The sequence below is a fragment of the Heloderma suspectum genome, chromosome 1 (assembly GCF_057233095.1).
Source record: "Heloderma suspectum isolate Gila_16-S chromosome 1, 16-S_ref, whole genome shotgun sequence".
Taxonomy (NCBI): domain Eukaryota; kingdom Metazoa; phylum Chordata; class Lepidosauria; order Squamata; family Helodermatidae; genus Heloderma; species Heloderma suspectum.
In genome coordinates, this window is record NC_139458.1 from 209,473,619 (window position 1) to 209,499,143 (window position 25,525).

Sequence of the window (25,525 nt, forward strand, 5' to 3'; positions counted from 1 at the left end):
AAAAAGTTCTAGAATTAATGCTGGGAATTGTAGAACTTTTTGCTGTCCAAACATGCATAGGATTGCACTTTAAATCTCTCTCCCCTTTTGGCATAGTTCCCTTAGTTGCATTTAATATTTTGATCACCATCTTTCTTCACAGACAGTACATGTCCTATTGTGTTTTATACAGTACTTTAATGTACAAAGTGCTACTTTATAAAAAAAATTCTCACAGTGGCATTGTAAGCCAAGCCATACATTCAACATTAGAGGGTGAACTAAGATTTTGATACCATAAAGAGCAAACAGGAATTTTAATGTTGCATTTCTATACTGCCCAACAACCGAGGCTTCCTGGACAGTTTACAACAATTAAAACCATAAAATAAAACATGATAAAACATAATAAAACATTTAAAAGTTTAAAAGTAGCAGGTAAAACCAAAGTAAAACCCAACAGCAGTTACAGCCCAGGGAAAGCCTGGGTGAAAAGGTGCGTTTTTAGGAGGCATTTGAAAGATGCTACATTTTCTGCCTCCTGAACTGCGCAGGACGCGTTTTCCAGAGTGTGTGTGCCACTACAGAGAAGGCCCACCATCTGCATTCTTCATGGTGACATTTAAAGCAAGTGTAAAATCAAGTCCAAATCCAACCCTTTCCTAGACCACATTTAACAACTTCTGGTCAACTTTGAAAATTTGCAGTCCTATACACACTTGCCTGGGAGTAAGTCCTATGAAATTCAGTATGGCAAATTTCTAAGAAGACTTGCATAGAATTGCATTTTCAGAATAGTTTACTTGGCCCTGGAGGTAAATTTTGACTCATTTAACTAGATCAGGGATGGGTAACCTTTTGGTCCCAAGGACTGCATGCACCATGGGCAGTGGGGTGGGGGCCACATGTGCGTGCAAGTGGACCAACATGCATAGTCTTTCCCCCTTCCCCTCCCCCACTTTTCTCCCCCCCCCCCCCCATGGCGCAGGGATGGGGAAGTTTAAACTTTTCTTCCCCGTGGGCTGAGATCACGTCAAGCCTCCCCTACTGTGCCAATCAGCTGGTGAGGGCAGGGGGGAGCAGTGCCAATTTAAATAGGGAAGACTATGCAGAAATGTAGCCACCATGGTACTGTACCATTCAGAAATAGCACTGAATTGTTACTGCAACGGCCACCTTGGATTGGGACGGGCATTTGAGACGCAGCTGTGTGCAACTGGCCTCTCAAAATTCTCCACCCTATTTGTGAGCAGAGATATTAGGGGGACAATTTCACCAAATTTCTCCAGGCGAAGTAGAAATTCTCAACAGTTTCTCAGGTATGGCTCACCATTGGCATGGATTGTAGCACAGCTTCTTAATTGTTTTCATAAGGGTTTTGTGTGTGTGTGTTGCTGCTGCAAGTGGCAACGGCATCAACTATGTTGGCAGATGGCCCCCCCGCCCCATTTTCAATCCACCACAATGCAGATGTGAGGGGCAGTGTTGTGTCTAGCTCCAGGGAAAAAGTGGAGCTAGTGCTGTGCCTAATTCTGTCCTCCAATTTCCTGCAAAGTTTTTTTTCCCATCAAAGAGGCTTCCTTTGTTGTTTCTCATTCTCGGGGTGTTTTACAATTTATTTTTGTGATATCTTTGAGCTTACCTAATCAAAGCAAGGTGGTTGAGAGGGCTGTGCGCATGTTTTCTTGGTATTACACATCTCCTCCTTGCTCTGCAGCCTCCCAGGCAGCCTGTGCTTCCTGATCTCAAAAAGACTTATGGAACGAATCATGATGTCTTCCCCTTTAATTGAAGTGTGGGAAACAGAGCAGGCTGCAGGAGAGATGATTGTACAATGAAAAACAGGACACTTGCACATGCTCCTTGGACACCTAAGTACACCCAAACTCAATCCATGAGAATTTCTCCCAAAATTTTCTTCACCACTGAATTTCTTTTTGAAAGCAATTTTTTCTATCAAATTAAATGAGAATGGTTGAAACAATGTGGGAGAAATTTTTAGTACAGCACTAATCTGAGATAGCATCAAAGTGCAGGCAGCAGGGAGTTAGGACACATGTTGTTATGCATGCCATCTGATTTTTAAGATCAGGGCATCAATTATAAATATTTTAAAACCATAAGGGTCTCTTCCAGCAGTTACCCATGCATGATTCATCCATTTCAGAATGAACATTGCTACACACACACACACATTTCCTGTTAAGAATGCAAGTAAATTTTAAACATCTCAGAACTAAAATAAATGTACATATAAAGAGGGTTTTATTTTTCATTACAGCTGGAGGGAAAGAGTAACACAAAAGTACACACATAGATGGTTTAGGCACAGATGGTTTCCATTCATCCATTATGGGGTCGTGTTCTGTCTCAATATCTTTTGGAGAATCCTAAGTACTATTGCCAATTGTTCAGGTGTCATTTTTAAAATCTGTTCCTGATTGTTGAGCATTTCAGATATTGAGCCTGCTTGATTTTTTGGAGTCTCAATTGCAGAGGGAAATGATCTGAATGAATCTTTAGATATGAGAGCAGCAGCATTTGGAATAGTGCTTGGTCTTCCATGGCTGGAGCTGCCTTCTGAGACTCCTCCCAAATCGATAAGAGCTCTTTCTATTGCTTTTTCAAGGTGCTTGAAAGCTTCCACATCTAAATCATCTGTGCCTGCAAGGGTCTAAACATTGAAATCAAAGCAGATACTAGTTTTATGTATAATAATGATGATGATGATGACAAACTTCATAACAACAGAACTGTCTTGCAAATAATACATACATCAGCACTCAGGAGTTGGCTTATTTGATTATCAGGTCTGCATTGTTCTTTTATCTCTTAGCATTCCTTACGCTTTCAGCTGTCAAATTCACACAATTTTTAATATCTGGTCCCAGATAGTTCCAAAATGCTACGTCTAATCAGCTGTTGCTGTAAATTCTCTTCCTCCCTGCCACCCCCTCCACTGAACTGCCCAGACTGTTCATAGACATAACAAATATTCTGAATGGCGATAGACAGAGGAACAATGCCAGTTGGGAAAGAAAGGTCAATATGCCTGGGGGAAACTTTATGCAGCTTCTACAGATGAAGAGCTATATACTGTTGGCAGGAAAGTGGGACACTAGTAGGATGCTGGGAACCTTAGTTAAGAGATCAGGATGTAGTGTGTTGAGAAGTAGGAACATGGGGAAAGAATTAGTGGACAAAACATTGTGCTAAGGGAGAGAGGATGCAAACATTTCCTGTGTCAGGTTTAGACAACAAAGACGCAAAGGGCGAAAATAATCACACAATGCCAAACACCACATTTAATGTAACGCGTACTTTAGCTGCTCAACTATGTGTTCCGTTAAATGTGGTGTTTAGCATTTGTGTGATTCTTCTTTAAGCTTTATATAACAGCTGTAGTATTCGTGCTGATGAGGACTGGAACCACTACTGGGGGGCGGGGGGTTAACTCTTCCATGCCTCAGTCCTGACAAAAAACATCCACCTTGAAGCTGCTATTTGGTAGGAGAGGACAGCTCCCCCTTGAATGCTAAATAGCAGTTTTGGATGAGGGGGAATTTTTGTCAGGACTATTGCATGTGAGGAAAGGGTTAGCACCCCTTTGGGCTGGCAACTCTGAGAAACAATCTTTACATGGCCAAAGAACACTGTGCAGTGAAACTGGCTGGCACACAATGCCAAACAACCATAAAGTGCTGGGTTTGATGGGCTCATTGGTGTAGACCAGTGGTGAGGAATGTTTTTCTGTCAAGAGCCATATTTACAAGAGTAATCTGTCAGGGACCACATGCTGACAGATGGTGGGGCTTGCAACATTGCAGAAATGTATAGCTTGCTCTCTCCCATTCCATTTCTGAGGGCAACATGAAATTAGGGATGCATGAAACTAGGCTGACAGCTGCATGTGCCTCTCAGGTAATGGGTCCCCCACTCCGGGCATAGACTACCAAACTGGCATTAAGCTCTTTAGGCAACACAGGAGCCCCCAATTCTGAAATCTGTCGTGCTTCTTCAATATGTTCAGTTTAAATCTTTATTTACCACAGTAGCCCATGGCCCTGACCTGCTATCACTTTGGAAAATATAAAGGCATTAAAGAATATAGTCCTCTATGCGCTGCCTTCAGATATATTTGTGTTCTTCAAGCACAAAGTTGATAATGTTCTTACCAATGTATTTCCTTTTGTACGTCCATAAGGTGGAATTTTTGTTGTAGATGATTTTTCCTGAAGATTTTTTGACAGGCTTTGTAATTGTGGATCTGACAGGGCAGCAGTCTTGCTAAGTGATTTTTTGGGTTTCACTTCATTATCGCGTCTTTTCTCAGCTTTCTGCTTCAGGCTCTCCTTTCTCACACCATTAGGGGATACTATTGTTTTTAAATCCTTCCTGTTTTCTGCCATGCCAAGTTCACCATGTCTTTTGCATTTTAAACACTCCTTATATGCGATTCCATTATTTGTCCTTTCTTTCTTGATCTGTTTATTTGTCACTGTTTGTTGCGGATGATGTGATACAGCGTCCTTCTTTTTGTCAGACTTCTTCCTGCTTTTCGGCTTTTGATTATGTTTGCTTGCTGGCTTTGCTTCTTCCTCAGACTCTGAATGTAAAAAGCGAAATGTCTGAGGGTTTACTGGAAAGGGAGGCTTGGAAAGATAATTTGGAGGCTTGGAGAGATAGTTTTTTATTTCAGTTTGGACACCAATATCATGTGCACTCAAAAAAGATGAAAAGGCAAATGGTTCTGAGATTCTCTTCAAAGGTTCATCAGGTGGCTTGCTTTTTAATCCTGCTTCAAATGATCCTCTCTTCAAATTTAGCATGTCTGGATTTTCAGGGTAACCCGGCAACCTGTGACATTCCTTTTTAGAACTATGCTTTACTTTTTTTATAAGATGCATTGTCTGAGTTTCTTGGTTCTTGGTTTCGACTTCAAAAATGCTGTTTTCAAAATTGTCTAGATTTTCTCCTTTTATACGATATTTTTCACCTACTGTTGAAATTTTATGAAGACTTTCCTTTGAACAACCTTTTCCTCTGTCAGATACAACTACATTACTAATTTGTGAACTTCCTTCATCATTTGGCAAAGATACAAGTCTGTGGCATTTGTCCTTTATCTCCACTTCTTTGCTTATCCCAGTTTCAGAACTGCTTTGTATGGGAAGATTCACAAAACGTTTCTGTAAAACTGATGTTAAACCTTTTACTTCTGATTCTGAAAGTTTGTCTCTGTGGCCTTCTTTCAGAAGTCTGCTTAGGAGAGACTTTAGATTTTGTAGTTCTTCATCTGAAAACCTGTCTTGCAGGCTTTGAGTTGAGGAGGATGTTGGACGCGTACTTTGTCCTTCATTGGATACATCTGATCCTTTAACTCCCTTTGGTGATGTTTCTTTCACCACAACTGGAAACAAGTTTTCAAGTATTTTCCTTAACTCCTCCTCTGTGATCAATCCTATTTCTGAAAGCCTTTCTGAAAGATGGTCATGGATCTTCTTGTTCAATGCAGACTTTAGATTGACAATTTCACTTTCTGAAAGTGCTTCAAAGAGATTTTGAACACTTTCACTTAACACAGGTGTCTCTTCAGCAAGGCTTTCTTTAGATAAAACCTGGTCCTCTTGCAGTATGTCCTTCTCCGGCGTCATTGTATGTTCCCTTTTCACGTTCAAGGACAACTTCCGGCACACTGTTTCAAAATCTTCTGCACTTAATCCAGTTTCTGAAAGTTTATCTTTAAGGTGATCCTGGAGTCCTTTGCTTAAAAATGTTTTTAAACTCATTATTTCTGCTTTTAAAATTCTTTCAAGGAGTGTGTCATGAATGGAAAGTTGCTGCTTAATATTATCTGTTTCTGTGCTTGATGGTAATGTTACTCTAATTATTTCCAGTGATTGTTTGGAGTGTTCATTTCTTAAGTCTGTCTTTGCATTTGTTTCTTCTGCTGAACTGCCTTGGCTTTTAAGAGGTAAAGTAGGCTCTCTATCATAATCTGTTTTGCTTTCAGATATACCTAACTCCGTAACCACCGGCTGGTTTTCATGACTACTTTCTTTACTATGCTGCATGGATTCAGTTTTAGAAATGTTTCTTGATTGATTGCCACTTAGTGATTTTAGTGTTACTATTTCAGTTTGTGAAATTCTTTCCTTGGATAAACTTTTCCTTCTCTTGAACAAATCACTTGAACTTGGAAGAGAAACTTTCTGGTCTTTCCCAGCTGGCTCCATATCTGGGATTATTCCCTGTTCAGACAATTTCTCTATAAGACGAGCTTGCAAGTTTTGACTCACAACATCTTTCAGCTTTCTTAGGTCTGATTCTGAAAACCTTTCTCCAGAACCAGGTTTTCTTTCCTTGAGTAAATGTTTCTCCCCACCACTTGACAAGTTGCTGTCTTCCAGTTCTCGGGATATCTCTGCTTCTGAGAGTCTCTCTGCAACTAGGTTTTCAATATTGTTGCTTAGCAGTGATTTCACTGCTACTACTTTTACAAGTTTATCAACAAGAAAGGCTTCAAGAGACTTTCTGAAATAAACCTGGGCCTGTTTTGTTTCTGCTTCTGAAAGTTTATCTCCTGATGGCTTCTGAGAAAAACCAGATCGTTCATCTTCATCTTGCATGGCAGGTTTTTGGTCTTCTAAATCCATTTTTTTTTCTATGAGTCTTAGAATAGACAGCTGCTCACCACTTTTGATTGATTTAATGTCTGAATGACTGTCTGCTTTTGTCAAAGACAGCCCATGAGGTGGGTCTTGATCTTCTCGTTCTTTGAGATCAGTAGATGAGTATTTTTTTTCCAAATGACTGAAATCATCTCCTTTGCCTGCACGAAATGGAGGTGGTTGTACTTTACAGACGCGTCTCAAGAATGGTTCAAACTTGTTCCCACGAAAAACTGCTTCTTGGAACTGTGATTTTTAAAAAAGAGAGGATGTCATAATTATGATATTTTGAAGACTTCAACATGAGTAGGGGAGGTGTGAAATGTGAGGATCCTGTGACCATCCCTGGACAAACTTTCAAAGCAATACAATACAATGAGTATAAATAGGAAAACATGTATACAAAGTTCAGTATTAAGAATTTACATGTAAATGTTGTTCCTATTTTGAAGTGAGGGAATAAAGATAAAACGCCATGCTTTCAAATTTCAGCTGGGCAGTCATTTGTATGCTAGCAAAAAAGTCTCAATGATATTGGATGGGAAGTAATGGCGCAATGCCACCATGTGATTGTGTTTTACAATCATATGCTGTCACAAGGCAGTCCTGATCACTGTTTTGGCTTAACACGTTTGCTTGCACTGCTGAATGAACAGCAACCTCCACAAAAATCACAGTGGACACAGCACAAAGGCAGCACAGAAAACTTGGGTTCAGAAGGCACATGGCTGGCACACCTTGTACATCCTAAAAGCACGTTTACTCACAACTAAATCTTTGTGGATTCAGTGGAACGTACCCTCAAAAAAGTGCGCAAAGACCTGGCCACTACATGGTCAAATGCTACCCTAAGCACCCAATCCATACTATGAGGGTGCAATCCTATGCATGTTTAGACCGAAAAGAGTCCTAAAACTTCCAGCCTTCCCAAGCCAAATTCTGGGAATTATAGGACTTCTTTCTGTCTAAATATGCATAGGACTGCACCCGTAATTACCACAGCTTAACAGCTGCTTTCAATTTGCCACCTGTGATTTGCCATTAGCATTGCCTAAGGCATTCTATGGATTGATGCAGCTTCACGTACATTTAGAATAACACTGTTAGGATCTGATTTTTTTTTGTTTTAGGCATCAGAATCGGCACCCTGCTCAAATATAATCTGGGAAGCCAGAAAGAGAAAGCACTGCAGCGTGTGCATGTAGGGCCCACACCAGCTAAGGGTTATTCTAATTATAGTGAAAGGGAAGAGAAAACACAGAAGAGGGATTTCTGAGAATAATGTAAGATGAAGGGTACCAGTATTCTTTGTTCCATTTATGTTCATTTCAGTTACCCCTTGTTATGCCAGTAATTATCACAGATGCTTTTCTTCCAGATTGTGGATGTGGGATGTTCTGTTCTAATATATAACTGAATGGCCCAGTTCACAAGTAATGACAAACCAAGGACTGCTTAGGCTGCATGGGAGGGAGGGAGTGTGCTGCCTCCCACCCAACTGCCGCTTCCGCTTCACATCTGAGGGACATTCCTGGGTTGTTTGATGCAATGTCTGAACCCAGAATTCTGGATTGTTGAGGGACAAACAACCCAGAATTTTAACCCAACAGCAACCCATGAGTTTGGATGTTCCTGGGGTGTTTGAGAAACCGGATGAAATGTGGAAGAGGCAAATGGGCAGGAGGCAGTGTGCCCGCTCACTCCCACGCAGCCCCAACAATTAATGGGTTAAACAACCCATGAATTGCCACTACATGTGAACCAGGTCAATGTGTACACAGGCACCTGTCCCACCCATACACGGAGCAATGATTTGAATGCAGTTTCCAAGAAAAAGATAGGGGAGGTATGGGAAGTAGGACCGTGAGATGTCTCTATGGTACTGTGAAGGACATGGAGGTGTGAAAGGTGAAAAACAATCCTGATTGTCACCCCTTCCCCACCAAAAATAAAATTAACTAAGGGTGCAATCATATGCATGTTTAATCAGACAGAAGTCCTACAATTCCATGCATTCCCCAGCCAGTCATGCTGGCTGGGACATGCTGAGAGTTGTAGGACTTTTTTTCTGTCTAAACATGCATAGGATTGTGCCCTAAAGAAATTAGCAATGTGTCAATGCTGAATGTGTACAGATATCTCCAAAAGCACCAATACTCAAAGGCCAATCAAAAACCTGCCTGCTCTCTCTATGGTAGACAAACAATAAATAATGAATGAGAGGCCAGAAGAGTGTCAAGCACGAGAGGGACATCACAAGGCATTCTCCAAATGAATTGTAGGAAGGCTAGTACCTTTTAAAGAGGGATCTTTCACACAAAACATCTAGAAAATCGGTTGCTTATCAGACACAGTAAGTGGGATGAAGCCAGATTGTGCCAACTCCTTGCACTATTTTCTGTGACAGATCACAAACGAACGAGTGTGATAGGAAATGCTGTATGTTGCCACCACCACAAAGACACATTGCCAATTTTACTTAACTGGTTAAGTGCCATTACAATTGCATAATACAGCTATTTCTCACCCCAACCACTTTCCAAGGCCATTGCTCTACTGGTTCAACAACTGAATCTAGAAAGAATTAAACAGCATGGAAAATTAGTATATCAGGGAGTAATCAAGTACATTTTACTTAAATAGTCATGAGGTATTACGCATTGTTAGGTCTGAAATCCTACAGGTTTCTTTTTAATTATTAATTTTAAAGTTAAAAATAAAATAAAATGTCTCATAGCAAAATGGACAAAATCATCGCTTCCAGGTAATCCTTAACCAGCAGTGCTGCCTAAACAGCCAGGATTCAGTTAATAAATGATTACTTCCATAAGTGATCAAGTACATTTGAACAAATGTGGTCACAGACTAACTCAAGACACTACACAGCATTTAGATCTAATAACCTATGGAGGGCTTCCAATTATAGTAACTCCTGGTTAAATCTCTGTCTTATCACCTTAATGCGTAGAAGGAAAGAGTCAATGTGTCAGTACAGTCTCTACTTGTGTGGGTCCTAGGGGGTTAATCCAAAAAAAATTGCAAAGATAACTGAACCCCCAGGTCTTTAGTAAGAATTAAAATTATACAAAATATACAACAATTTCTCAATACAAATTAGGAATGTATGAATCTCTTACCTCCAGGTCCAGTGCAGGGGTACGCGGGAGGGGGGGGGAGGCGATCCGTCCCTGCCCCCCGGGAATCCGTCCAGGCCGGTTCTGCTCCGCCAGCGATACGGCTGGCTGCCACTGTCCACTATGCCATTTGCGTCCCCGTTTTTCCCCATGATAGGCTACGCAAATATTTGTGAAGCCTATCACATGAACAGGGACGCAAATGGTGTAGTAGACGCCATTTGCGGCCGTAAAGCTGGTAGATTAGCCTAAAAGCAGCCGTAAATGGCTGCATTTAGGCTAATCTATCAGCTTTACGGCCGCAAATGGTGCCCACTACACCATTTGCGTCCAGAGACTCACTCACCCTACCCCAGCGATACGGCATGGCAATGATGGCCAGCCGTAGTGCCAGCGAAGCAGAGCTGGCGGCCGGCTCTGCAGGATCAACACACAGAGGGAGCCAACCCGCACAGATTCCGGGGGGAGGCAGAGGTGAGTGCTCTGTTCCGCCATGGGCCCCAATGGCATTGGGGTCCGTGGCGGAATTCTCCCCCATCCCTAATACAAATTCATGGAACAATTAGTCCTTCTGAGTCCAAACAAAAATATCACAGAATCATAGAATAGTAGGGTTGGAAGGGGCCTACAAGGCCATCGAGTCCAACCCCCTGCTCAATGCAGGAATCCAAGTCGGAGCATCCCTGACAGATGGCTGTCCAGCCTCATCTTGAATGCCCCCAGTGTGGGAGAGCCCACCACCTCCCTAGGTAATTGGTTCCATCGTCGTATTGCTAACAGTCAGGAAATTTTTCCTGATGTTCAGCTGGAACCTGGCTTCCTGTCACTCAAGCCCATTATTCCGTGTCCCGCACTCTGGGATGATTGAGAAGAGATCCTGGCCTTCCTGTCTGTGACAACTATCGTATCTCCCCCCAGTCTTCTCTTCTCAAGGCTAAACATGCCCAGTTCTTTCAGTCTCTCTTCATAGGGCTTTGTTTCCAGTCCCCTGATCATCTTCGTTGCCCTCCTCTGAACCCTCTCCAGTTTGTCTCCATCCTTCTTAAAGTGTGGTGCCCAGAACTGGACACAGCCCTCCAGATGAGGCCTAACCAGTGCTGAGTAGAGGGCAACTAGTACTTCATGTGATTTAGAAGCTATACTTCTATTAATGCAGCCCAAAATATTTGCCTTTTTTGCAGCCACATCACATTGTTGGCTCATATTCAACTTGTGATCTACAATTCCAAGATCCTTCTCGCTTGTAGTGTGGTTGAGCCAAGTATCCCCCATCTTGTAACTGTGCATTTGGTTTCTTTTTCCTAGGTGCAGAACTTGGCATTTATCCCTGTTAAATGTCATTCTGTTGTTTTCTGCCCAGCACTCCAGCCTATCAAGATCACTTTGAATTTTGTTTCTGTCTTCCAAGGTATTAGCTATCCCGCCCAATTTGGTGTCATCTGCAAATATAAGCATTCCCTGCACCTCCTCCTCCAAGTCATTAATAAAAATGTTGAAGAGCACTGGGCCCAGGACTGAGCTCGTTACCTCTCCCCAGTTTGAGAAAATCCCACTGAAACGCACTCTTTGAGTCCGATTCTGTAGCCAACTGTGGATCCACCTGATGTTATCATGGGGCACTTTGTTGAAAGCTTTGCTGAAGTCGAGGTATATTATGTCCACAGCATTCCCACAGCCCATAAGGGAGGTTACCTGATCAAAAAATGAGATCAGATTAGTCTGGCAGGATTTGTTCTTGACAAATCTATGTTGGCTTCGAGTAATCACTGCATTGTTTTCAAGGTGCATACAGCTGGATTGCTTTATCATCTGCTCCAGAATTTTCCCAGGGATCGATGTCAGACTGACTGGTCTGTAGTTCCCAGGTTCCTCCTTTTTGCCCCTTTTGAAGATAGGGACATTAGCCCTTCTCCAGTCATCTGGCACTTCACTTGTCCTCCATGATTTCTCAAAGATAATCGATAGTGGTTCTGCGAGTTCTTCTGCCAGTTCCTTTATTACTCTAGGATGTGGTTCATCTGGCCCTGGAGATTTGAACTTGTTCAAAGTAATTAGGTGTTCCTTGACCATATGCCTATTGATCTCAAGCTGCAATCCTGCCCCTTCTGCCTGTACTTTGCCTTTGCTGGGGGGGGGGGGGGTGTCATAGACCCTCTTTCGGGAAAAGACTGAGCCGAAGTAGGAGCTGAGCACCTGTCTTTTCTTTGTCATCTGTTATCTTTTTGCCATCCTAATTTAATAGCTGAACCACCATTTCTTTCCTCTGTCTTTTACTATGCATGTATCTGAAGGCCTTTTTGTTGCTTTTCGCATCCCTCGCTGACCTCAGCTCATTCTCAGCTTCAACCTTCCTGACGCCATCCCGGCAATTCTGTGCTACCTGCCTGTACTTGCTTGAAACTTCATAGCATTCCAGTTCCAAAGTGTCTTTGGTTTTCTCAAGGTGCTGGCTACTTCAGTAGTCCTTTTGTGGATTTCTTAACTTTAGACTACAGGACAGTCCACAGTTAGTAACTTAGACATTATAGTTCAAGGTATTAGCCCTTATACAAGGTGATAAGAGCCCATAATCATAAATCCATCCTCTAGTATTCAGGTTCTCCGCAAACAAACTGACTCTTTCTGTTATTTTTTCCCCTCCTTGCCCTCCGTCTGAGTGAGGACTCTGCCTCAAGGGACTAAACCATCTAGTCTATAGGGGTTACATCAGCATGCTCAGGGGTGTTACACCTAATGAATGTATACATTTTCTGTTGTTTGATAATGAAAATTATATTACCTTGCATGTTTCCTTAACTCTGCAGGTGGCCAGGAAACGGAGAGCTAAATTTGTTGCTCAACTCAATGTTCCTTCTGTTTTTATTATGGCTTCTAGCTAAATAATAACATTACTACTATGACTTTTACACAGGTGCTTCCAAAGGAGGCTTTTATTACCCAATAGTACTGCCTCATTCACAGAATTTTACAGTGGGTTCATGGCATAGTGTACTATTTGTAACCCTCCCAAGTTTCTCCACTACTTCTTCTGTCTTTTTTCTTACAAAAGAAAATCCATTAAGGAGGGGAAAACAGAAATACTCCACAATGTCCTTTGATTGGTAGTGCTAGGAGCCATCCACCAGAAAGCACCCTCAAAACAAATACTGAGAACAATTTACTACCAGTTCACAGAATTAAGTCTGCTAGAAAGATACCTTCCTCCTGGAACAGGGATGAATCTTGACAAAAGGTGCAGAAACCTCCCAAATTACAAGGAGAAGGATAGCTGGCTAGCCAGCCCTGTCATTAGGCAGGGTGAAACAGCCTGCCTAAGAGGCAACAAATTTTATGATATCATTATTAAAAGGCTTTTTTTTACATTTTTTTACATTTTCCCCACTGCTAGGTTTGCATGGTGCCATTTCGGCCACAGGCACCAAAAAGATTCGTGGGGCTCCTGAAAGCAATGAAATAAATTCCAGCCATTGATATTAATTTTATTTTGATGTCTTGAGGGACAGAGATTGAAGGGGGTTCAGCCACAGAAACACAATGGGTCTTTTCACAATGAGCTTTTCTACATGAGGATGTTAATCCACTGTATCTACTTTTGGTTTCATTGTGGAACTGAGATTGAGCACTATGTAGAGAGCATTTCCTTTCCTGGTTTTCTGCTACATAACCACTAGGTGGCACTGTGATATAATGGAATAGTGCATATACACAACTGGAAATCGTGTTTGCTTTCGCTTTTTTTTGTTGCAATTATTGCTCATTTACAGCATTCCATGTCTTTCCTTAAATATATACTTTTGTTTGAAGACACCATTTCTCCAGGATTCAAGCTACAAAACTTTGAACTTGGAAATATAGAAAATGATTCTTGCTATTACAATTACTGTATGAAATATGCTTGCATTAAGTGCTGGGGGGAAAAAGAAGTTGCCCCACCCCAATCATACTGCAGTTCCCAGGTAACCCAGCTTTCATATCATAAAAACAAAATTCTATAAACTGTATAAATTATGGAAATTGATCAATTTGCATATACAGTTTGCTTATTGTGGACAATCCATTTTGCTTCTGCTAATCATGGGGTGGAGTAAGGAACAACAGGTCACACACCCCTCACCCCCGCCTGAAAACCTAAAACAGCCTTCCTCAACACAGTGTCCTCCAGATATGTTTTACTACAACTTCTATCACCCTCAGCCAACATAGTAATGGAAGTGATAGTCCAACACATCTGGAGGGCACCAATTTGGGGAAGACTGGTCTTAAGTGAGCTTTGCTTTGGCTTCAGACATTTCAGCAGGTGCTGCCTACAAACCTTCAATGAAATCTTTGCTGCCAGATTCTTTTCTATTCCTCAAACAAATTCTGCCCTTGGGACAAGTTTCCTCCTTCTTTTCTAGAAAAAGTTTGATAATATTTTTGAAATTGCCATGTATTATCCATGCAAAATGCTTTTGGTGGGTATTCTCTCCCAGTGAAGAAGACAAACTGAAGGCGCTAAAGATAAATTTCTATCGTTCATCCTGCTCCTAGCTAAGGCTATGAAAAAGGCTGGGTTATCTTCAAGCATTCTTGTTGTGTTTGTTCATCTCTTGGAGCTTTCCTTTTGCACAGGATACTATTCTCTATGCTTGGAGCCAGTTTTTGTCAGAGTACTTCAATGGTGAATGCTCTGTGAGTCCATACAACTTGTGTAGTTCCCCAAGACTAATGGAAGTTGTCCGATGTGGAAGCTTCAAGATGTGTATTTCTGCTTCCCACTGAAGAAAAACTTTGAAGTGACATTAAGAGAAGCCAATTAAGGGAGAAAAGGTTTCTCTTCAAAGAAACCACAGCTCCCATTTTATAAGGACCACATGTAGTTAGAGCAATATAGCTGCAACATCCTTTGGCCTTTGTTTAAGGCGGACTCTTACTTTTTCCAGGAATAACTTCTAAAGACTTTGCAACAGTTAATCCACCCACATCCTGGGTTCGATCCAGGATTTGCCTATCTCAAGAGGAAGGGCTCTGTTTGTGGAAGGTGCCTCCACCCAATTTTTAGGGATCTCCCTCTGTTCACAACACACATACCACGGCTCACTGTATTCAGCAGGTTCTCCTGACTCTTTGTGTGATATTTTCAGGGGGCTGGAGGGCCTGCTGTAAGAAGGAGGGAACAGGAAAATCCACTTCCACCACCAGTGCAGTTGATCCGCGTAAATCTGAATACAGCTCCCCACCTCAGTATTTGTGCTGCATGGGGGAAAGGGTTACATGACTTTGTCAACTTGCTATTCTTGGGGCCCAGTACACCAAACTGCTTCCTATATAATTAGTCCTGTCCTGAGTGTTTCCTGTTTCTCTGTTTCTTCTTATTGTAGAGGCAGCGACTAAACAACAACCCTGTAGTCCCATGCAGTCTTATGGCAATAGCTTCATTGCCTTTGTGGTTCCTGCCATCGACACAGCATTCCTACCACTGGCAAAGTAGAACAGAACAAGGAATAGAAGTAAGTAGACCAGGGTTGGGCAACTTGTGGCCCTCCAGATGTTTTGGTCTTCAACTCCCATCAGCCCTAGCTAGCACAGCCAATACTGAGGCATGACAGGAGATGTAGGCCAAAATGTCTAGAGGGCCACCAATTGCCTACCCTGATATAGACCATACATGCTATGTATTCGGCAAAAAAAGTAACTGATATCATATTGGTGATATTGTTCTTATTTCTTGTCTCCAATTGCCAGGATAAGCCAGAGATTAACGGCTTCTTTACACCAAGCTTTTATCTTGCTATTGAGATTGGTTACTCATGGAAGTTTGCGGGTCAGTTAGATGACATCATCAACCTCCAGGGCGTCTCCTGCACTAAATGACCTTTATTTCGTTTTTTAAAAGATTGGAGATAATGAGCTATCAAATTACAGCGCTTGACTTGAGTTCCCTCATGAAAAGAAGGAGACCGGCAATAAGAAGAGCTAGACCACAGCACCATCTAGTGGCTGTATAATGAAACATATGGAAGACTCAGATAAGGGGGGAAAGGAGGAGGAAAAGGGGGAGGGGCACCTGTAAACAGAGTCCACTGTTATCCTGCATTTAAAACGGAAGCAGAAAGCCCCATTTTAAATGCAGGATTTTAGGCTGGTGTAGAGATGCTCTAAAAGTAGAATATCTTTCTACCTGTGAAGAGCCTTTTCTTTTTACCCTTAAGACACCACGTTTTGCTTCATTTTATATAGAACCTAACCTCCTAGAAACAGATGATTACTGCTAACAAGTTATATTGTTTACCTGATGGTTTAGGTGCCACCAACTTGCCTGAGACTTTCACAGAAACGTCAGCCCTAGAAAGCGATTCCTTTGAAATGTCGGAGGCAATATATCAAGAAAAAAATTGATAGTCACTTGGTCTTATAAATCTTTGTAATAGTAAGAATGCCACATGAATATGCAAAAGTAATGAACTTAAGATTATTATAATTATGGAAAGCAGAAGACCAGAAGGGAGCAAATCTCCATCTTACCATGCATGCAATTGTACCTTATGAATAAACTTCCAAATTGGTGATCTATTTCATGCACACATACCTGCTTACATATGAAGATATTTATCAAGTACTCTAATGGGCAAACCAATATCCTGCAAATGGAAGCCCATACTTGCACAGGTGCTGAACACAAATACCTGTATGGACCGATAGCGCCAATCTTGGCGAGTGGTCTAATCATATTGGCTCAAGGGCTTCGGTAGCTCAAGGGGAAAGGGGGGATAAGTCACTTGCTTCAGTCAGTGGAATATGAGTGGAGTGAGAGGGGAGAGAAACTGGCAAGGAGTGGCTATAGTAACTTCCTGCAGCCATCTTACTAACTAAAATGGCAAAAATTAGTTCTAGCGCTATGTGCCCCCGGCCACCCCTCATGATGGCTAATGGGGAAGATCCCTGTATGTTGTGCTCGTGGATCTCAGACTCAGTGCTTACAGATTCCAAATTAACCCTGTGATCTTGAACAACCACCATGACATAAATATGATGTCTGCAAAGGATATATGGTGCAATAATAATAAAACAGCTGCTCGTTTTTGTCCTGGGTCCCTTCTACTCAGTGGTAGTGGCAGGTGTATCACATTCACAGTATTTTGTACATGCTTCTGTATATACTTTCCTTTTATTTTAGTACTCTAAAATCTTGTAGACAAAGCACAGATACATTCCAGAAAGGCATAGGCACTTTTCTTTGTGGACCTGGAAGACCACCCTATGAATTTTAGGATATCACATGGCCAGAAATATAGTGGCAAATCACTATTCTACGCAAACCATCATAAAACAATGACTAAATAATTAATGGGAAAAAGAAAAATGCTGTGGATATGTAATTTTTTTTTATATGTAGTAAATCCTTCTTCATAAAAGTTGCTTGACGGGGCATAGCTCAGCCTTGTATATTAGCCTCCAAAAGTTACTAGCCTGCAAATAGGTTTTTTTCCACTCCATCCCTCCTTTGTCAGCCCCTCTGATGAGTAAATGCAGGCAGGTAAAATATTTTGCAGGCTAAAAACAAGCACTTCCTGCCTCCTCCCCCTGCTCACTTGCTATCTATGCTGAGCACAGATGTTCTGACATGGATCACTCCGCCCCTTCGCCATCATTGCCATTGGGTTCTAGGCTAGACACACACAGGAGCTAAAGCCTTGTCCTGAGCATCCAGGACACAGAAACCAAGCAGCCTGACAGCTCCATCCCTCCACCGCCTGCCCAATGTGTTTCTTTGCTGGACATGCAGGACATGCTTTATCCCCTGAACATCCAGCGTAGAAACCAAGTGGGCTGGTGGCAAAGGCATGGATCACTTTGCCCCCTCTTCCACTAGCTTGCCATGTTTCTATGCTAGATGTGCAACACCTTTCAGCACCCACCGCACATCTAACATAGAAACACAGCAGGCTGACAACAGAGGGAAAGAATGCTCCTTCCTACTGCTGCCAGCTCTCTTAGTTTCTATGCTGGACACACAGGAAGGAGCCTTGCCTCCAGAACATCCAGTATGGAAACACAGTCAGCTGCTGGAGGAGAGAAGCCCTCTTGAGTTCTATATTGGTTATGGAGCAGGCAAAGAGCCTTTCTCCACACCCAACATAGAAACGCAGCAGCCTGCCGGAGGATGTTGTCCCTCTTCTGGCAGCCCGTTCCCTCACCTGGGTATAATTCCTGGTTGCCTATGGTGGCCAGGCAACTAGGTAAAAGCAAGGCTGATATAGCTATTCTGCAAATGTATCTGGTGCATTTAAAACACCAGTTGAGCTGTCATGGCTTCCCCCAAAGAATCCTGGGGATTGTGGTGGGAATTTTATGTGAGAGATCCTCAGGCTGACTCACAGAATTACACTTCATAGGGTTCCCTGGGCAAAGGAAATTACTCTTAAACCAATGTAAGGCTGTAGTGAAAATCTACTCTGAGGGGATAGTTAAAAGACTGATGTAGTGTCATAGTATCATTACCACAATCCCATTCCAGATTCCACCTTGAGAATACTCCTATTAATTATATGCAGCTACTTCAAAAGTGGAAGAATGGACATATCAAAGGTCCAAATAGTCTGTCCATTAGAAAAGGAGAAGGCTGAATAACTGCATTTCATTTGGAAGCAGGAGCCCAAGATGGAGACATTTCTCAGTAATAGTTAAGATTTTTTTAATGGGAGACCAAATATCTGCCTTTCTTTGTCCCAGCAGCTCCAGGTGAAACCTAAAACCATCACGCCACCTGCTAGAGCCTTATATGAAGGTCTGCAGACCCATCATGGGGGTTGGACTCGATGGCCTTGTAGGCCCCTTCCAACCCTACTATTCTATGATCATCCCCCACTCCATCTCAAGGTTGTGATCATGCAGACACCATGATTTCAGCACCAAGTCAGGTTCCCCCTCGCCCCACACCTGCTTTTTGTAACATTTTGCCTGATGAAGAGATCTGGAGCTCTCAAAAGCTTGCACATTTTTGGTGACCTTTTGGTTGGCCTAATAAAGGTATTACACTAATATGGATTTTAGAACATGTTCCGTATTATCAGTAGCTACCTGTGTTGGTGGTTCTGGCAGATATTCGATGGTAGATTCTTTTTTTTCTATGTTTGGTAGTTCCTCACGTACCACTTTGCTCCCAGTACCTGCAAGAGCAGGGCTTTCCGAATCCCCAGATTCAGAAAATCCTACTGTGATTCCACTTGACAGAGACGTTTCAGACTCATGGTGAATGTTTTCTCTTATAATTTTCCCTCTCAGGTTCTCTCCACCATCTGAAGATCCTGGAGAACAGGTAGTGCTAGATGTTACAGTCAGTGGTGCAATAAGATGGGTGTTTTCAACAGATTTATGAAGACCTTTCATCTTTACTGATTCTGCATCTGAATCAGTTTCTTCACAAGATGCCACAGGTGCAGGAACTTGCAAATACAGGCTAGATACATCATCTGGAACTTTTTCCCATTTCTGTAAATAATCATAATCATAATAAATAATAACAATAACAACAATAATGTTAATAATGAATAATAACCACTAGCATTGTTTAAAGAATATGTAGTACAATGTAGTCTGGATGGAGTGCAAACTATTTTCATAAATATTTGGGTCTTAACTTTAATGAAATATACATTTCTTGACAAGCATTAAGAAGCAGCTCTGCATTAATTTGGCATTTCATTGTTGAAGAAGAAACATAAGGAACTTAGTAACCTTATGTAATGCTAGGAATTTCACTGCATTTCATGGATTTGTGTACCAAAATAGCATTTGTTTCCTTGTGAAGGGCTGCAGCATAGTGGCAGAGTACATGCTTTGCATGTAGAAAATCCCCAGTTCAATTCCCAGCATCTCAGGTAGGGCTGGGAAAGAATCCTGCCTGAAACTCTGGAGAGCCACTGCTGCCAGTCAGCACTGACAATACTGGGCTAGATGGACGAATGGTCCGACTCAGGATAAGGCAGCCTCCTATATTCCTATGTCCCTTGATGTGCATGAAAGGAGGAAGAGGAAGTCAGAACAATTATCACTGTAACTCAAAGCTCGTCCACAATTCAAGCAGAACTGCATGGTCAGGTTCTTTATGGAATTTACAAGTTAAGATTGCAGGTAGGTTATTTTTCTTCTTTTAATGCTTTCTCAGTTCCACAAATGTAGAAAAGCAGAACATCAGGCAACTGTTATGGTGGAATTTCTCTCCCCATTGTACTAATTTTTTACATGCAGACAGAGTTTAGTAATGCTGCGGTGTGTTAAAAATGTGATCCTCCATGTCCAGTTTGAAGTGGCAGATTCTACCATGTAATATTTTTGAATTAGTAGCCTGGATCTGATATCAGTAGCTTTTAGTCTACAAAAAGGATCGGTTATTTATAACCATAACAAAACCCAACCAGGTAAAAGGGAAATTGGAAAATATTACAAATTACAATTACAATACCATTTAAGACAGAGATAGGGAATCTCCCACCCATGGCCTTCCTTCTCCCTCAATTGGTATTTAAAAAGCCTAACTGTTGCATGGGAAGAGGGGGTGCTGCTAGGGATGGAAGGGCCAACCATCCCCTCCCTATGTAATGTGACCCTCCCCAATTGCTTCTTAGGGCAGCAATTAGGCTTTCTAAAAGCTTTCACTGGTACCTTTTTGTATATCTAACTGCTGCCTGTGTGTGTGTGTGTGTGTGTGTGTGTGTGCACGCCGCAGCTGGGGAGGGAATGGGAGAGAGAAGCAGAAGAAGAGAAAACAATGGGAGAAAGATGGGGAGGGGCGGGGAGGGAATGAGACAGAGAGACAGAGAAAGAGAGTGTGAGAAAGAGAGTGTGGGGTGGCTCTGGCTTCACCCCCTTTCAACCCCAGCCCCACTCTGACTGGCTTGCAGCTCCGGAAGGTTTCTCCACAAGGCAATGAGGCCCTTAGGGTAAAAAAACGTTCTGTAACCCTGATTTCCAGGTATTAACTTTCCACGCTGTAGTTAATATTCACCAAGGCCCCATTCATATAAAAAGGTCTGATGACAGAAAAAAGTACCAGTATAGTCTCTTTTCAGAATTTTATCCATTTCAGCTTCTGCTTGTCTATACTCCCCAATATGTTTGGGAGTGTGATTTGCAGTAACTTCTTTAGTTGTAGCAGTATCACAGAAGGTTTATTTTATAATATGATTTATCAACAATGCACACCCATACCTGAATTTCAGCTGGTTTTTCTTCTTCCCCAATTACTGCCTCTGAAGCTGTAGAAAAAAAATATAAGAAAATGTTACATTTTAATAAACTGGTAAGTTATGTTTTAATGGGAAGCTGGCATGCTGCAAAGCAAAGTGCTACCCTCCAGGCCATCTTTATTTGAGTTAAAAAAAAGTGGCTTTGTGTTTTGGAGCTCCAATTTCACCTCTGCCTTGTACTTAGGTTCTTTGACAAGTTACTTTTCTTTTAGATGCACCAATTTGCCTTCTCCGTAGCAGCCATTTAGTGAAAGCGCCCACCACACCTTGATCAAAATTCGAAATGTACCCACAAACCCCAAAAGGTTGGGGACCCGTAGCCTAGGCTATATGTTTGTGAGGGGGTGGTGTTGCTTGGGTGTTTTGGGGGTGGGTGGGTTGTTTATCTGACTAACCAGCTTTGCTTCTAGGAAATAGGTATTGTGATAATGTCAAATATGTGGTTTGGCACAAGACCCTCTGTCTTGCATTCAGTTTCTTGGCAAATTAGCCTCTTCGGGTTTCTTTCTTTCCTTCCTTCCTTCCTTTATTTATTTATTTCATTTCTATACCGCCCAATAGCCGAAGCTCTCTGTTTTCTCCTTCTCTGTTTTCCTTCCAGTAAATGAATATTTTAGGGTGCAATCCTATGCATGTTTAGACAGAAAAATGTCCTGCAGCTCCTAGCGTTTCCCAGCTAGCTATGCTGGGAATTATCGGACTTTTTCATGTCTAAACATGCATACGATTGCATCCTTATTGTGTTAAGCCGTGTCAAATACCTGGTTAGCATTTGGGGCTCACACCCAACCTCTGCTTATGCTCAGTTTCCATCCTAGGCAAGTAAGTTGTCTTTTATGAATAGCCAGGGCCCCATGGCAGCCACGTAAGGGTGGTGCCCACAACAGTTTTTCAAATTTAGAAATGCGGCCATGGGTCAAAAAAGGCTGGGGACCCCTGGCAATTTTCCTTCATTGGGTCAGTTCTTTCAGATGACCACTATAGTTTTAAGGGGCTGATACTATCTTTGAGAGATGTTATCAGCCACATATGTATAACATCTGAGAAGCCAGAAGGCTCAGTGAGATCAGATGAATTTCAGGTGGCCTCCTGTCAACTAACTCCACAGTTTTAATTACATACTTCTGGTCTGAGTAGAACGATTTCTATTCCTTGTATTATTATTTATTATCATTATTTTTAAGAAGCTTATTGCCATGTTAAGTCAATTACTCTTTCCATTTTCAAATACGGTAATTTTGAAGTTTGGAATCACAAATGCCAGTATACACTGCACAGTAACTGTTACAAAATGACCCCCTCCACCCTCCACTCAAAATATGAATATGAAAAATACACGATCACTAAACCTGAGGAAGAATAAGCTGTACTTCGTTGAGCAGGAGGGTGTTGTATCCTCCCAACAATTTCTCTGAATCGAGACACCTTGGGGGGAAAAGTGTTTAAAAATTAAGTGAAAAATACAGTGCTTGCCAGTATATAAAGTTCTTCCTGCTGTGATAATTAGAATTAGCAACCCATAGTAGATTTTTATCTTTTAACTTGTTTCCGGAATTACTACTTTATAGGTTTTAACAATTAAATAAAATGTAGTATTTCATGCCTGATAGCTACAAAAATGTGATGGAAAAGCGTAGAGATGGGAATAGCATTGCTACATTTGTGTATGTGCACGTTGTGGAGACAGGGGGGGTCTGTTAATTCTTAATTATAGCCATTTATCCTACTCCCACGCGCATCGCTGAATGGACTGCTATTAGAATAGCTGAATGCTATTCTAGTTAGCCAGCAATTTCTGTTTTAGCCAATTTAATTCCCATAGGGAAAGAGAGAGAGAGAGAAATAGAGAAAGCCCTTAAATGGTAGACATGGCTGACTTGCACATTTTTTAAAGGTTATTAGTGCTCATATGTGAATGAACACATGCCCGTTCATGTACACATCTGAAAAATTTTAAAACCTCTTCCAAAACTAATCCAGGCATGAGGGTGGAGAGTGTGTCCACAATCATGGGCATTAATGGGTGGAATAAACAAACAAGCTCTAAATTAATACCAATCTGAAAAAGTACGATCTGTATATAGCCTTGGTCTGTAGACATCATTGCAATAAGATTGTAAACAATTATGGCCTGGGTTAAACGGTGGTGGTGGGGATTCTCCTGTTCTCCAAGAGTGGGCTGCCAGGTGGGAAGCTCCTGAACAGGACAGACATATGACAGCCACCCATAGTAGCTGGTTCCTACCATCTGATAATCTGATGGGTGCTACATCTAAATATGGAGGCTTCATTTTTGGCTATTAGAGCTAATAGCCACTGATAGACCTCTCCTCTTCCAAAAGCTAGTTTAATTATTTGTTAAAGTCATCTATGCTAGGGCCATCACAATCGTCTGTGGTGGTTAAATCAACTTAATTATGTGCTGTGATGGACTGTAAATAGGGGCCAAACTACACTTGGCAGGCAGTTCTAGGATTCTCCCTCCCAGGGACTGTATCGTTATCTCCAAGAGGAAGAAAGGAGCTGGAGGAGAGGATTTTGAGTAGACAAACCGCGGGAGGGGAAAGGATTAAGCAGCCCCTCCAGCCAGCCAGTCCTCCACTCCCAGTTTTCAGATGCCTGCAGCTGCTTTTTATAAATTAAAAATACACACACTCACATCAAGAAGAATTACAGAACTGTCTCCAGCTGAGCTATTTAAAATCCTAAAAGATGATGCTGTTAAAGTGCTGCATTCAATATGCCAACAAATCTGGAACACTCAACAGTGGCCACAGGACTGGAAAAAGTCAGTTTACATTCCAATTCCAAAGAAGGGCAACACCAAAGAGTGTTCAAACTACCGCACAATTGCGCTCATTTCACATGCCAGCAAGGTGATGCTCAAAATCCTACAAGCTAGGCTTCAGCAGTATGCGAACCGAGAACTACCGGAAGTACAAGCTGGGTTTCGAAGAGGCAGAGGAACTAGAGATCAAATCGCCAACATTTGCTGGATCATGGAGAAAGCAAGAGAATTCCAGAAAAACGTCTATTTCTGCTTCATTGACTACGCTAAAGCCTTTGATTGTGTGGATCACAACAAACTGTGGCAAATTCTTAAAGTGATGGGGGTACCAGACCACTTTATCTGTCTCCTGAGAAACCTGTACAAGGGTCAAGAAGCAACAGTAAGAACCAGACATGGAACAACCGAGTGGTTCAAAATTGGGAAAGGAGTACGCCAAGGCTGCGTATTGTCACCCTGCTTATTTAACTTATATGCAGAGTACATCATGAGAAACGCCGGGTTGGATGAATCACAGGTCGGAATTAAGACTGCCGGGAGAATTATCAACAACCTCCGATATGCAGACGATACCACCCTAATGGCAGAAAGTGAAGAGGATCTAAAGAGCCTCTTGTTGAGGGTGAAAGAGGAGAGTGCAAAAGCTGGTTTGAAACTCAACATTACAAAAACTAAGATCATGCCATCTGGCCCCATCACTTCCTGGCATATAGAAGGGGAAGAAATGGAAGCAGTGACAGATTTTACTTTCTTGGGCTCCAAGATCACCGCAGACGGTGACTGTAGCCATGAAATTAAAAGATGCTTGCTCCTTGGGAGGAAAGCTATGGCAAACCTAGACAGCATAGTAAGAAGCAGAGACATCACCTTGCCGACAAAGGTCCGTCTAATCAAAGCTATGGTTTTCCCAGTAGTAATGTATGGCTGTGAGAGCTGGACTATAAGGAAGGCTGAGCGCCGAAGAATTGATGCTTTCGAACTGTGGTGCTGGAGAAGACTCTTACGAGTCCCCTGGACTGCAAGGAAGTCAAATCAGTCCATCCTAAAGGAAATCAACCCTGACTGCTTCTTGGAAGGACAGATACTGAAGCTGAAGCTCAAATATTTTGGCCACCTAACGCGAAGAGAAAACTCTCTGGAAAAGACCCTGATGCTGGGAAAGACTGAAGGCAAAAGGAGAAGGGGATGACAGAGGACGAGATGGCTAGATAGCATCACCGATGTAATGAATATGAACTTGAGCACACTCCGGGAGAGAGTGCAGGGCAGGAAGGCCTGGCGTGCTATGGTCCATGGGGTCTCGAAGAGTCGGACACGACTGAACGACTGAACAACAACAACTTTCACACACAGTTTGGCCCTTAGTCAGTTTCACAGTATTGGTCTTTTTTTTAAATGCAAAATTACCTTTGTTTGACCAGGTCTTATTTTTGGTCCCCTTTTTAAGATCAGTTGGTCTAAATAATCCGCCTTTTGACGCCACGTTTTCAGATTCCGATATTCATTTTTCATTCTTTCCAGTCTAAATAGCAAAGTAAATAAATAGAAGTCTAGATGTGCACATTTCTTTGCCATTAGCTAACAAAGAAGGACAATATTACATTCTGATCCAATCCGTGAAACCGTTAAACTAAAATACCTGGAATTGAGATGCTTAAATTCTATTGAAACTACCTGTCCAATCCACAATCATGCAATAAGCAGAGTAACACAGAAGCAAGTTAA

The 25,525-nt window shown here is 42.0% G+C and overlaps 2 protein-coding genes across 4 annotated transcripts in view; one reads left to right on the top strand and one right to left on the bottom strand.

The window, feature by feature from the left end:
• The window catches only part of STRADB (STE20 related adaptor beta), a 35,266-nt gene extending 15,964 nt beyond the window's left edge, over window positions 1-19,302 (top strand). For all 3 annotated transcript variants that reach the window (XR_014785465.1, XR_014785466.1, XR_014785467.1), the window contains exons 13-14: window positions 15,145-15,273; window positions 19,049-19,302. The gene's annotated coding sequence lies outside the window, so the exon portion shown is untranslated. The remainder of the gene's footprint in view (window positions 1-15,144; window positions 15,274-19,048) is intronic.
• Window positions 2,227-25,525, bottom strand: part of CATSPERT (catsper channel auxiliary subunit tau) — a 53,023-nt gene continuing 29,724 nt past the window's right edge. Inside the window, exons 10-17 of the mRNA XM_084817698.1 lie at window positions 25,208-25,322; window positions 22,362-22,437; window positions 20,975-21,021; window positions 18,845-19,255; window positions 16,056-16,122; window positions 9,178-9,224; window positions 4,155-6,896; window positions 2,227-2,653 (exon numbers count right to left, since the gene is read on the bottom strand). Of these exons, the coding sequence (XP_084673824.1) occupies window positions 2,330-2,653; window positions 4,155-6,896; window positions 9,178-9,224; window positions 16,056-16,122; window positions 18,845-19,255; window positions 20,975-21,021; window positions 22,362-22,437; window positions 25,208-25,322 (3,829 nt within the window). The 3' untranslated portion in view covers window positions 2,227-2,329. The remainder of the gene's footprint in view (window positions 2,654-4,154; window positions 6,897-9,177; window positions 9,225-16,055; window positions 16,123-18,844; window positions 19,256-20,974; window positions 21,022-22,361; window positions 22,438-25,207; window positions 25,323-25,525) is intronic.